Source organism: Chaetura pelagica, unplaced genomic scaffold, assembly GCF_000747805.2.
Source record: "Chaetura pelagica isolate M959 unplaced genomic scaffold, ChaPel_1.0 scaffold120, whole genome shotgun sequence".
Taxonomy (NCBI): Eukaryota; Metazoa; Chordata; class Aves; order Apodiformes; family Apodidae; genus Chaetura; species Chaetura pelagica.
Genome location: NW_009951952.1, coordinates 1,070,000 through 1,082,032, shown reverse-complemented (window position 1 = coordinate 1,082,032; position 12,033 = coordinate 1,070,000). Strand labels below are relative to the sequence as shown.

Here is a 12,033-nt window from a genome sequence, read left to right as displayed (position 1 = left end):
TCCCTCAGCTGCAGCCAACGTCCCCTCACTGCTCCACACTGCTGGCTGAATCACCCCTTTGTTGGGCAAAGCAGGATGCAATGGCAGAGCAGTGGGCAAGTGGAGCTTCCCACCTGGCATTCCCACTGTTCTCTGGCACTGAAGCAGAACCCAGCCTAGGTGTTTCTCATGCCTCATGACAATGTTGCAATTCTCAGCCTCCCAAGAAGCACAACGAGGACCCTGTGGCCAAGCCTGAGCCTGAAAACAGTATTCTGGTCTCCCTCCCACTCTCACTGTCCTGCACTGATTGGGCCAGACCAGAGACTGGTGATTCCCAAGCCAGAGCCACCCTGAGCAGAGCTCTCCTGTGCAGTGTGCAGCACCTGAACAGGCTGCCTTGTTTCCTGGCTTGCCATGCAATACCCTCCTGCCCACTCACACCACTTTCACATTACACCCTGGGCTTTTATAAACTTCATCAGCAGTGGCTTCGTTACAGCCACCACTTCAAACACTTCCCTGGCCCACAGCTCCTAACAGACCTCGCAGGTAATGGTGCCCATTCCATCCCAGTGTCCTATCCCATCCAAACCAAACCACCCAGAGGAGTGTTTGCATTACTCTGCCACCCCTGCACCTTGCCCAAAGCCTGTTTTCAGGTTCAGACCACATCCTCCTTTTGTTCTGCCAGATACACCCTCAGCTGGATCAGCCCCAGATTAAGACACTTGTTCTCCTGCCACAGCCTTCTCACCCACTGGGTGATCCTACAGGAAAGCTGGGGAGGGACTTTTCACAAGGGCTTGTAGTGGGAGGACGTGGGGGAATGGATTAAAACTGGAAGAGGGGATATTTAGGTTAGACATTAGGAAGAAATTCTTCAGTGTGAGGGTGGGGAGACACTGGCATAGGTCGCCCAGGGAAGTTGTGGAAGCCCCATCCCTGGAAGTGTTCAAGGGCAGGTTTGATGGGGCTCTGAGCAACCTGGTCTAGTGGGAGGTGTCCCTGCCCATGCAGGGGGGATTGGATCTAGATGATAAGGTTAGTTTTTAATGGCCTTTCATTTGCATCTATATTTATAAGTCATAAGCCAGCCTCAATTTTCATCCTTATTTTTGTCTAACTTGTCCTCTTCCTGCAAGGCAGAGCATTCCCTCAGCTGCAGCCAACGTCCCCTCACTGCTCCACACTGCTGGCTGAATCACCCCTTTGTTGGGCAAAGCAGGATGCAATGGCAGAGCAGTGGGCAAGTGGAGCTTCCCACCTGGCATTCCCACTGTTCTCTGGCACTGAAGCAGAACCCAGCCTAGGTGTTTCTCATGCCTCATGACAATGTTGCAATTCTCAGCCTCCCAAGAAGCACAACGAGGACCCTGTGGCCAAGCCTGAGCCTGAAAACAGTATTCTGGTCTCCCTCCCACTCTCACTGTCCTGCACTGATTGGGCCAGACCAGAGACTGGTGATTCCCAAGCCAGAGCCACCCTGAGCAGAGCTCTCCTGTGCAGTGTGCAGCACCTGAACAGGCTGCCTTGTTTCCTGGCTTGCCATGCAATACCCTCCTGCCCACTCACACCACTTTCACATTACACCCTGGGCTTTTATAAACTTCATCAGCAGTGGCTTCGTTACAGCCACCACTTCAAACACTTCCCTGGCCCACAGCTCCTAACAGACCTCGCAGGTAATGGTGCCCATTCCATCCCAGTGTCCTATCCCATCCAAACCAAACCACCCAGAGGAGTGTTTGCATTACTCTGCCACCCCTGCACCTTGCCCAAAGCCTGTTTTCAGGTTCAGACCACATCCTCCTTTTGTTCTGCCAGATACACCCTCAGCTGGATCAGCCCCAGATTAAGACACTTGTTCTCCTGCCACAGCCTTCTCACCCACTGGGTGATCCTACAGGAAAGCTGGGGAGGGACTTTTCACAAGGGCTTGTAGTGGGAGGACGTGGGGGAATGGATTAAAACTGGAAGAGGGGATATTTAGGTTAGACATTAGGAAGAAATTCTTCAGTGTGAGGGTGGTGAGACACTGGCATAGGTCGCCCAGGGAAGTTGTGGAAGCCCCATCCCTGGAAGTGTTCAAGGGCAGGTTTGATGGGGCTCTGAGCAACCTGGTCTAGTGGGAGGTGTCCCTGCCCATGCAGGGGGGATTGGATCTAGATGATCTTTGAGGTCCCTTCTAACCCAAACCATTCTACAACTCTGTGATCTTAGTAACAACAGCTGGAGTTTCTGGCAACAAGGTGATACAAGGTGAAAGTGACCCACTGGGGAGCAAGTTAGCAGGGTATCTGAAAAACCTCCCCACGTTCTGGAATGCACCTGGTTTGTCCTGATGACTTAACTTCCTCAGCTCTGCTTCCCAACAGTCACAGGGAGGTCTGGCCCTTCTGTTACCTCCACCTGAGACAGGACAACTGATGAAGGAAACAATCCAACAAAGACATGAATAAATGTCCAGCCCTTTGTGAGGGCAGGACTGAAGGGGCAGGTATTTTTCACAGCCACTAGAAAGCTTAGTAACCTTTTGCAAGAATATTAGGTACATTTTCCAGCTGTACATTTTTCAGCCAGTGTCACTTCTTAACACTGTTCAGGATTGTGACATGGACAAGCTGTATCACATTCATCATTTAGAGTAAAATTCAAGCTGAGAGAGAAAGAGTAACTAAGGAGACCAATTGCCACGGTTCACTTTGGAGAGAACAGCAAGGCAAACAGAGCATTTGTTTCCATGAATTGTATTTAATTCTGTATCATACAAGCGGGATCTGAATCCCCAAACTTCCCATCATCCACATAATGGAGAAGCATCACTGCACAAGAGGAAGGCAGAATTTTGGAGCTGGAAGACAGGCTAGAACATGCCAGTTCTCCCCACGTGGTCAGAAATTCTTCCTCCTTCGCACGAGGTGCTTCTCAGACCAGCAGCTTTACCCCAGGAATAAGAGAGACAAAACTAGCTCTAAACACTCCCTTCTCCTCTTCCCAACTAAAGAGGCTGCTCAATGCCAGTAGTGGAATGGTTAAAGATAGGGAGTACATTAGGTTTTCAGCCTCTCAACCAGCCCACGAGATTAAGAAGTGGCCTGGTTGCTCCCTCTTCAAAGACCTAGAATGCTGAAGACTTACCTCCTTTCCTTCCCCCATCCCATAGCCTTGTTCTTTAAGCAAAGAGTAGACAAGGAACTCTGAGGAGGCTGAAGGAAAGCCAAGGAAAATCAGGGGCTACCTGAATCCCTGGGAATCTGGTGGCTACCCTGGTGCCCTCATTCATTCCCTTTGAGGTTCAGACACCTGTTTGGAATGGTACACCGAGAGGGCCTCCCTCAGGGATTCGGAAGCAACCAGGGATACAGAACACACAGGAACCACCGTGAGGGTACACACCATTCCAGGGATGGCCCAAACCACAAACAGGGCAAAGCTCCCCCCAGCCAAGGCCCCAGGGGCTGGGGGAGCTGGGACGAGGCCCTGGCAGGGGGAAGAGAGCTCCTGCAGCTGTACTGAGGGCTCACATGATTTTACTTCTTCTTCCTCTCCTGGGAACAGCGAGGGCAGAACCTGAAAGAAAGGGAAGTAAAAAGCCAGCACTTAGGGCATAAGATGAACCTAAAACAGACAGGCCCAAAGGACCTTTTCCTGACAAAACCTTAATTCAAATTTTCCTTTTCAAAAGGTCTTCTACGCTTGTACATCCAGTACATCCCTTTTGCCACCCAGGACCTCCCCCTTCCAAAGACCAGTGGGCCCTCCAGGGTGTTTCTTCACTCACCACTTTCCTCTTGGCTTTGTTGTCAGACCCACACAGGCAAAATGAAACCATTCAATGGAACACTGTTGGGGTGGAGAGCAGGCAGTTACAGAGCAGTCTTCTTCTGAAATCCTTGCTTCTGGGCTACAGGAGTTTCCCAGCATTTGATCACAAACTCCTAAATGCCTAGTAGTGCTCAGGGAATGAAGACTCACACCCATTGTTAGACAGGAGCACTCCCCTTCTCCCTTGCTAAGCGTGGGGGCAAATAAACATCCTGTCATTTTAAGGAAAACTCTGAAGAAAGAAAGAGGCACTTAATGGGTCATGGCGAGCTACCCCTCTGCCCTTCCTAACTACCTGAGATAAGCCCTCTTCTTGCCACTGCTTGCTGTATCAGACCCCACCCAAGCAGGACAAGACTTCCCAGGAAAATTCTCCCTCCCCCTCTCCCCCCCACTTGCATCAAGTGCAGGCTCTTACATCTGGATTGTCACAGCCAATCATCTCCCCATAGGAGACCTGGTGGCAGAGGCAGTAGGTAGGCTCATTGGGGTCCACTGGCATATCCAATACATCTGAGGGGTGCACATTTCCAAAGGTGACTGAAGGCATCCCATACTCTGTGCTACTGCAGGACAGGAATAAAGCAGGTCAGCAAAATAGCTGGATTTAGTCCCTTCATGACTCCCATGACAGTGCCCTTGTTTGCTGGAGCTACTTCTCGTTTTTGAAGCACATACACCCAACCCTACTGAAGTGACCTGCTTTCCCCTTCATGCCACACTCCTCTGAAAGAATTCAAAGGTCTCCTGCCTCCTGCTTCTCAAGAAGCAACAGGGGACACACCAACTGGTCTGAGTGGGGATCAGATCCTTTACAGGGAAGTCTGGCTGGGCCTTCCTTTGTCTGATTTGTAGTGCTGCACCTCACCCCCCAAAATCACAGAATCACAGAATGGTCTGGGTTGGAAGGGACCTTAGAGATCTTCTAGATCCACCCTCCCTGCATGGGCAGGGACGCCTCCCACTAGACCAGGTTGCTCAGAGCCCCATCCAGCCTAGCTTTGAACACTTCCAGGAAGGGGTCTTCCTCAACTTCCCTGGGCAACCTGTGCCAGTGTCTCAAAATCTCTTAACTCACGTGCGGACAAGCTTCAGTTTCTTCTGGGCAGTTTTGGGTGCCTCCTCATCAGAGTTCTTCCCTTTAGAGCGAGCACGGGCAGCTTTCTTCTCTTTTTGGGCTCGGCCCTCTGGTAAGAAGAGAAAAAGGTGCTGATTTTGCCACCCCATTGAAACAGACACCTGAGAGTAACCACGTCTCCAGCGCTAAAATGCTTTGGAGTGTATACTGGCTTTGGGCCATGCACCCCATCTTAATTTTATCTAGCAGCCTTGACTATGCTCACACAAGAAGAGCCCAGGTCACCATCTTTTTACCTGTCCTTCAGATTCCAGCGTAAAAGTCTGTGATCTGTACCAGTCCAGTGCCCGCCTTCATCCCCACCACTTCCACAGTCACTTGGCTGCCTGCTGTATCAATCTGCAGCCCAGTGGTGGTACTCACTCTTCTTGCCCTTGCTGGAAGAACTGTCATAGTCACTGGACTCTATCTGCTTCTCCTTCAGGTCTGCTTCGAAGCGAGCGAGGTCGGTGTCCAGCCGCCGGATGTGCTTATCAACCTGCAGAGATGACAGTGACCTGGAGTTACCACAGGACATGAGGACAAAGAGGAGAGGGCACAGGGCTTGCACTAAGAGCTGAGAAGCAAGAGGGAGTAGGGCCTAAGAAGAGGGATCAAGGCCTTCCAGAACTCAGGGCTTTAGTACAGTACAGGAAGCACTAGACACCTCCCTTCATACCATCTCGTAGGTCTGCATAGCCAGCTGAACCTTGTCGTCCCCAAACTCCTTGCATTTCCCATAGGCCTCCTGGATTTGCTTGAGAAGCCCCAGTTTCTCTTCTGAAGACAAAGTCCGTGCATTGCTGATATACTCCGTGGCCAACTTATCTATCTCCGACTTGAGGTCTGAAACAAGTTTAGCCATTAAATACATAAATACAGACACACACCACAGTGCCTGCCATTGAGAGAGACAGAAGGATCAGAGCAGCTGTAGGCCTCCTCCCCTGCCCTGAGATTCCCATGGGAAAGGCAAAGGAAAGAACAGCCAGCCAAGCTGCACACTTCCTGTCCCATCCACAAACCCATCCCTAATCCTCACCTTCTGTCCTCTGATCCAGGTCTCGCATGAGCTGAAAGTTCCTCTGCAATTCAAATGGCAGGTTCTCAATACCTGCAGGGAAAGAAGGATACAGGGACAGGTCAGGTTCCTGTCCAGGATGCCACAGCAGGAGCAAAGCTAAATAGTAACACCCACACCACTCTAGCAATTCCCAATGTCCCTTCCTGGTGCCACATTCGTCTGCTTCCATTTGTTGTCAACTCCAAAGGAGACAATAAAAACATGATATATTTAATCCAGGAGCATAGTTCTGTAATACATCCTAGTTAACAGAAAACTGCTGCCATGCAGAAATGTCTACATGAAGAAAGCAGAAACCCAAAAGCTGGTATGCAATCAGTAATTAAGATACAATGTATCCACTCAAGAACTCCATTCAGTTATGAAAGAAACAGTACAACAGCTGGTAAATAACACCATTTAGTTATTTCTATGCAAGAATGTAAAAATTAAAGTTGATCAAATGCAAATTCACTGAAAAGCAAGTCAATTTTAGTGCATCCATTTTACATCTAAGGGACAGGAGACACTGTGCAGAGCCAAAGCCCAAGTCTGAGACAGGACATGGAGCAGGGAACAGCAGTGAACTGACACGTGTTCCCTGCTCTGCCTTTTGCACTGTCATCTCAGTGTGCTCTGCCCAACACCTGGAAGAACCACAGAATCATCATGGTTGAAAAAGACCTCCAAGATCACCAAGTGCTATATAATAAACATTCGTAGGGCTCTGAATGAGCAATATGAAGTTGATAGCAAACTAATCTTCAATGCACTATGCTACTCACGCCCTAGGCATCACCATATGCTTAACTGACAGAGCTGATGAAAACAATTTTCATTTTTCCATGCCTCTCTAATCAAACTGAGATCTAGTGTCACTTCATTCATCTGAAGTCCAAGCTTGATTGCTCTGGTCACCTCCATATCTAATAAAAAAAGTCTCTCTTGCAAATTAAAAAAAAACCAAACACAAAAGGTGGGGGGAAAAGTTCTTCAAAAACACAACATAAGTATGTCTGCTTCCTGAGCCCACTCTCAGACACACAGGAAGTGTAGATGAAGTTGTGTTTACCCATCATCAAAACTGTTTCATACAGCAGTGTCTGTTTTCACTGCCACATCTTGCTACACTAGAGACATTCCCTGAAAAGCAAGCAGCTGGCAGGGAAGGTCTGCATGCAGAAGGCAGTTTTTAACAAGTCCTACACACAGGCCATGAAATTAATTCCTGTAAGAGGTAAAAACAACTGTGGGCCTCAGTGTGCTGTTCCTTTAACTCATTTTCTCACAAACAGCATATAGAGTAAGCTACACACAGCATCCTTACAAGTAAACAAGCTATTGCTTTAATAGATTGATGTTGCCATTTCTAATTAAATATCCCAGAAACGCTCACACAGCAGGTGTCCTTAAGCACTCAGATACCTAATCACACAGCACACAGTCATCACCCCCCTGTATTCAAGGAGACTTTACAGCACAAACTCTAATTCTCAAAAAAAATCAGTAAGCAGTAAAATTAAGGCTGTCTGCCCATTCCTAAACTTGATACTTCCATGTTTGTCTGTCATGAGAGACTTCACATGAGCAGCTGACTATTACATCACGTCCCTACAGCCCAAAAAAAAGCATCCCAGAGGACAACAGGGACACAATGCTGAAAAACATCACTGCTTACAAAGGGATCTTACGGCAGAGATGAAATCCAGCTTGGGAACCTCAAGACCATGACTCTTCCCTGTCTACAATCCCCAACCTCATCAACTCCCAACCTTTCAGTCTGTAGAGCAGATGAAACACAAGGCACACTGTAGCAGGCTACTTTTCATCCCTCTTCAAAGCTCCAGCTGCAGAAGACAAGAATCCTCTAGAGGAACACAGTACCTGTTCTCGTGCTGTACCAAATATGTCAAATTTAAACTGAGTTTATTAATCCTGGAAGATCACAACTTCTAAAGTCTTGATTTTGTAATTTAAAAAAAAAAAAAAAAAAGTGATTTCTTCTTCTCTTCTAAAAAGGAAAGTCAGTAAAAGCACAAATTCCATCAAGTACAGTCAGTTTTCTCTTAGCATGGCTAGGAACCTTTCGGAGAGAGCCAGCACAAAAACCAGCAGGATGCTATTCTCCTGGCAGAACAACCCCACACAAGGTTATGGCCATGTTTCACAGGGATGTTCCTGCAGCAGAAGAAAGTCAGGCAGGAGTTTGCGTCTGCTGCAGAACATGAATAGGACTGTGCTCTAGTTTTTCCAGCTGTTACTGTAAAAATCTGCCACCACTACTAAGGCCAGCACAAGCTCTCATCTGGAAAGCCTCTGTCCTGGTCTCATTTTTCAGCCCAGGCCATCTGTCCTTCAGAGACCCTTCAGGACACAGACTCCTCCCAAGGCTTCCTCCTACTCTCAGCCAAGCCAGGACCTTCCTGTGCCTTCTTACAGACACAATTGGCAGATCATTCACCAGTCAGGCAGGTAGGAACAATGATCTTCCTGAGGCCCAGTAGCTGGGCAGGTTTCCACAGAGATCAAAGAGACAAAACTCTGTCATTTGAATTCCTTCTCTGTTAAAACTGACAAAATAATTTCCTACAATCCTAGCAAAATCTTTCACTCTGCAAATCTATCATATTAGGCCAATGTTCTGTAATTGCTTTGTCAATACATTGGGAGAAAATGAAAGAATTGACAGTACAGTGACTTTATAACCAGAATTGTCATAAAGACACTTTATCTATTCAACTGGAAGTGGAGAGAAGCTGAGCACAGCACTACAAATTATCGAGACAGAGTTTGGCAAGAATAAAAAGCATAACAAGATAAAGCTGCAGCTAAGCAAGTTTTAACTGAGCCACAAACTATTTGTATGCTATATAGTTTAATCTAACTGTGGTAGAGTTTTCTGCTGTCTGCAGAACAAAAAAATTCTCGTGTACCCTTAAAAAAAGAAAACAAACAAGAAAAAGTGATGCTCTTCATTACAGATCACCACAGTGGTCAGAACACTCCCTGAATTGCCTGATCTGTGCTGACTATCAGAGATCACCCTAACATTCCATAACAAATAAAAAAAGTCTTAAGATTTAACTTTCCACTTCCTCATTCCTACTAATGCAACCCACTTTCCCTTGGTCTTTCTAAAAACATTAATGTTATCTATGTAATTTTGTTTCCTCCCAAAATTCTCCCTTTTCCTTTACAAGTAGTTTGCTCTTTCTTCTTACTGTAAGATGCTCCTAAGCTTTTGTGACTAACTACTACACATTGCAAAAGACCCAAATAATTCTCAGGTTTCAAAATGCATCACAGTAAAGAAAAAGCACCCTACAGACACATCCTTACTGGTTAGAGAAGGGTCATCACCTCAGTCTCCTGCAGGAATCCATAACCATGCTGTCTTGTCCCTTTAAGAACTGTGCACTCTCACTCTCCAAAAGTCACCACCACCCACCTTCCTTCCCCTCCAATTATGATGATTTTCATTCTTTCTTTTTACAAAGAAGTGGAGTGACCATTGTAGGCAACTGATATTTAAACTTCAGCTACTTAACCTTGACACACACACACACAGAGCTAGCCTACAAAACCTGGTCTCTCTCACTGTGCTCCATTCCTCCACAGCACAAATGTTAACTGTGCCAAACAAAGGGTTTGTACTGTGACAATGTCCAGTTTCCTAAAAAGAGACCCACTGCACCCACCACCTCTCAGGAAAGTGCCTTTCCTGAGACAACTGTTCACCCAACACATTCAGATTCAGGTATAAAATTATTAAGAAATGGGAAAATACATTTAGAAATATAACCATGGTTGCTTTATTGAACAGTACAGATTTCAGCAAACACTTTAAAAACTACATTGCCCAAGGTAATGAAAAATATCCTGCTTGTGTCAGGGACTGCCACAATGAGAGGGCAAGTTCTTTTCCCCCCGAGACAGGAAACGGGCTGGGATCTTGCAGGGGAAGCACATAGGACTTCTTGGTTCTCTGTGATCCTCCTAATTTTGTAGTGTTTGAGGTATACTGCTGGCTTACAGCAATCTCCAGGAGCTTCCCTTGCTTCCTCGCTGGGGGAAGGATGTCTTGTATATCCCTCCATCCCTGCTTTTAGAGGGTATAACCCCTTTAAACTGCTGCTTCTACTCTTTTCTGACTATCTTCTTGGGGAGGGAGGGCTCTGTTTGTTTTTTGGGTTTTTTTCGTATGACATTAGTTCAATGCTACAATATCCACAGCCAAGATAGTAGACAATGCTGTTAAGTCTCAGAAAAAGGGATCTTTATCACTATGTTAAAGATCAACCTTGATTTTAGAAGCCTGGAGGACTTGGAAGACTGCCATGTCAAACAAGGCTTGCACCACTACTACTCCAGGCATTTCCAGCCCATCACAGATCTCCAAAGGCAGGGATCACCTCCAAAGACATCATGAGGCTGTTTGCCAGAACAGTCACATCTGATTTGCTATGAAGTGAAGAAATGCAGAGAAAATGCAGTATGCTTTGTCTTGGAAAGCTATCTGTACCAGCTCTGGTAAAAACATCAGTCAACAACAAAATAAATTCTAAATAAACTGGTCATTAACAACAATAATAAAGGTATTAGCATAGTGTGGGCTGGTTGTGCCAGTAGCTTTCACACAGAAAAATTATGCCTATGAATCACCAAATCCTCTTCCCTGCATGGATCTTTTGTAATTTTCCACAGATCATGTGTGCTGCATCACAGATGCAATTAATCTAACATCTCAGTAAGGTGAAGGGCATCTTTCACTACACTAAAATGATGCTGAATATAGAAACGATTTATTAAGAGATTTGCATATCTCAAGTGTGATGTGAGAAACTTCAGAGGTAAGAAGAGGAGGGTATGGCTACATGCTCTACTGGGGAAAGGGTGAGAGTAATGATGATAGGTAAAGTGAGAGATGAAAGAATTGCTGGGGAAGTTGGAAAACAGCCAGGACTGGGAAGGAATTGACAGCTAGCCTGAGCAAGTTCTGACATGACACCCGTGCTCTTTAAGAGTATTAAGATAACAATACTCATCATACCCTCATTTAATGAAGCTATACAGAGAAAAAGCCTGACAGATGTAGCTGTTCTGAATTAATAATCCTATTTGACTGGATTAGCTGTTATCAAGGAATGAAAAGGCATTCCCATGGCAGTTGGAGGAGGACAGTGACTTCCAAAAGGGTCACCTTTTGAAAGGTATGCTGCTCCTGATGCTCTGTGCTTATGCTAGCCTAAGTTTTTCAGTACTGACAAGCACTGAACTGGTGCAATTCCATGTGCCTGTTGATATACCCAAATAGAATGAGCAAAAGAAAGTTGATGCCTCCCTAATCAGTCTAAAAGCAAAAGGGGAAAAACCCAAAAGAAAATTACTATGCAGCACCATGTTCATGGCATTGGTGGACAAACAGAAACCGACATCATCTCCCTGGACCTGTGCAAAGCCTTCAGCACTGTCCCTCAGGACATCCTGGTATCCAAATTGGAACAACACGGATTTGATGGATGGACCAATCATTGGGTAAGGAATGGGCTGGCTGGTCACACTCAAGGAGTATTGATCAAAAGCTCAATGTCCAAATGGAGACCTGTGACAAGTCGTGTTCTTCAAGGGTTGGTGCTCAGAGCGGTGCTGTTTAACATTTGTCGGTGACATGGACAGCGGCATCAAGGGCACCCTCAGCAGGTTTGCCAGGGACACCAAAGTGTGTGGTGAGATCAACATGCTGGAGGGAAGGGATGGCATCCAGAGGGACCTTGACAGTCTTGAGAAGTGGCCTCTTGCAAACTGCATGAAGTTCAACAAGGCCAAGGGCAAGGTTCTGCACCTGGGTCGGGGCAATCCCAAGCATAAATACAGGTGGGTGGAGAATGGATCAAAAACAACTCTGAGGAGAAGGACTTGGGTGTAATGGTGGATGAGAAGCTCAACATGAGCCAGCAATGTGCACCTGCAGCCCAGAAAGCCAAATGCGTCCTGGGCTGCATCCAAAGAAACGTGGCCAGCAGGTCAAGGGAGGTGATTCTCCCCT

At 46.6% G+C, this 12,033-nt stretch overlaps 1 protein-coding gene across 1 annotated transcript; it reads right to left on the bottom strand.

The window, feature by feature from the left end:
• Positions 1–2,713: 2,713 nt before the first annotated feature.
• Positions 2,714–6,658, bottom strand: ING4 (inhibitor of growth family, member 4). Its single transcript, XM_009998991.1, has 8 exons — positions 6,635–6,658; positions 5,967–6,075; positions 5,604–5,770; positions 5,309–5,423; positions 4,886–4,994; positions 4,226–4,373; positions 3,764–3,825; positions 2,714–3,552 (listed from the first exon to the last, which is right to left on the bottom strand). The coding sequence occupies exons 1-8, from the start codon at positions 6,656–6,658 to the stop codon at positions 3,513–3,515; spliced, it is 774 nt and encodes a 257-aa protein (XP_009997293.1). The 3' UTR covers positions 2,714–3,512.
• Positions 6,659–12,033: the final 5,375 nt, after the last annotated feature.

Bases quoted from the DNA above. Each gene is read 5' to 3' on its own strand.
- ING4 (XM_009998991.1), bottom strand. From the start codon at position 6,658: ATGATGATTCTGTGGTTCTTCCAG. The intron at 5,424-5,603 runs GTATGAAGGGAG...TCATCTCTGCAG, and splicing joins CTATGCAGACCTACGAGATG to GTTGATAAGCACATCCGGCG. The intron at 3,826-4,225 runs GTAAGAGCCTGC...CCACCCCAACAG, and splicing joins TTGGCTGTGACAATCCAGAT to TGTTCCATTGAATGGTTTCA.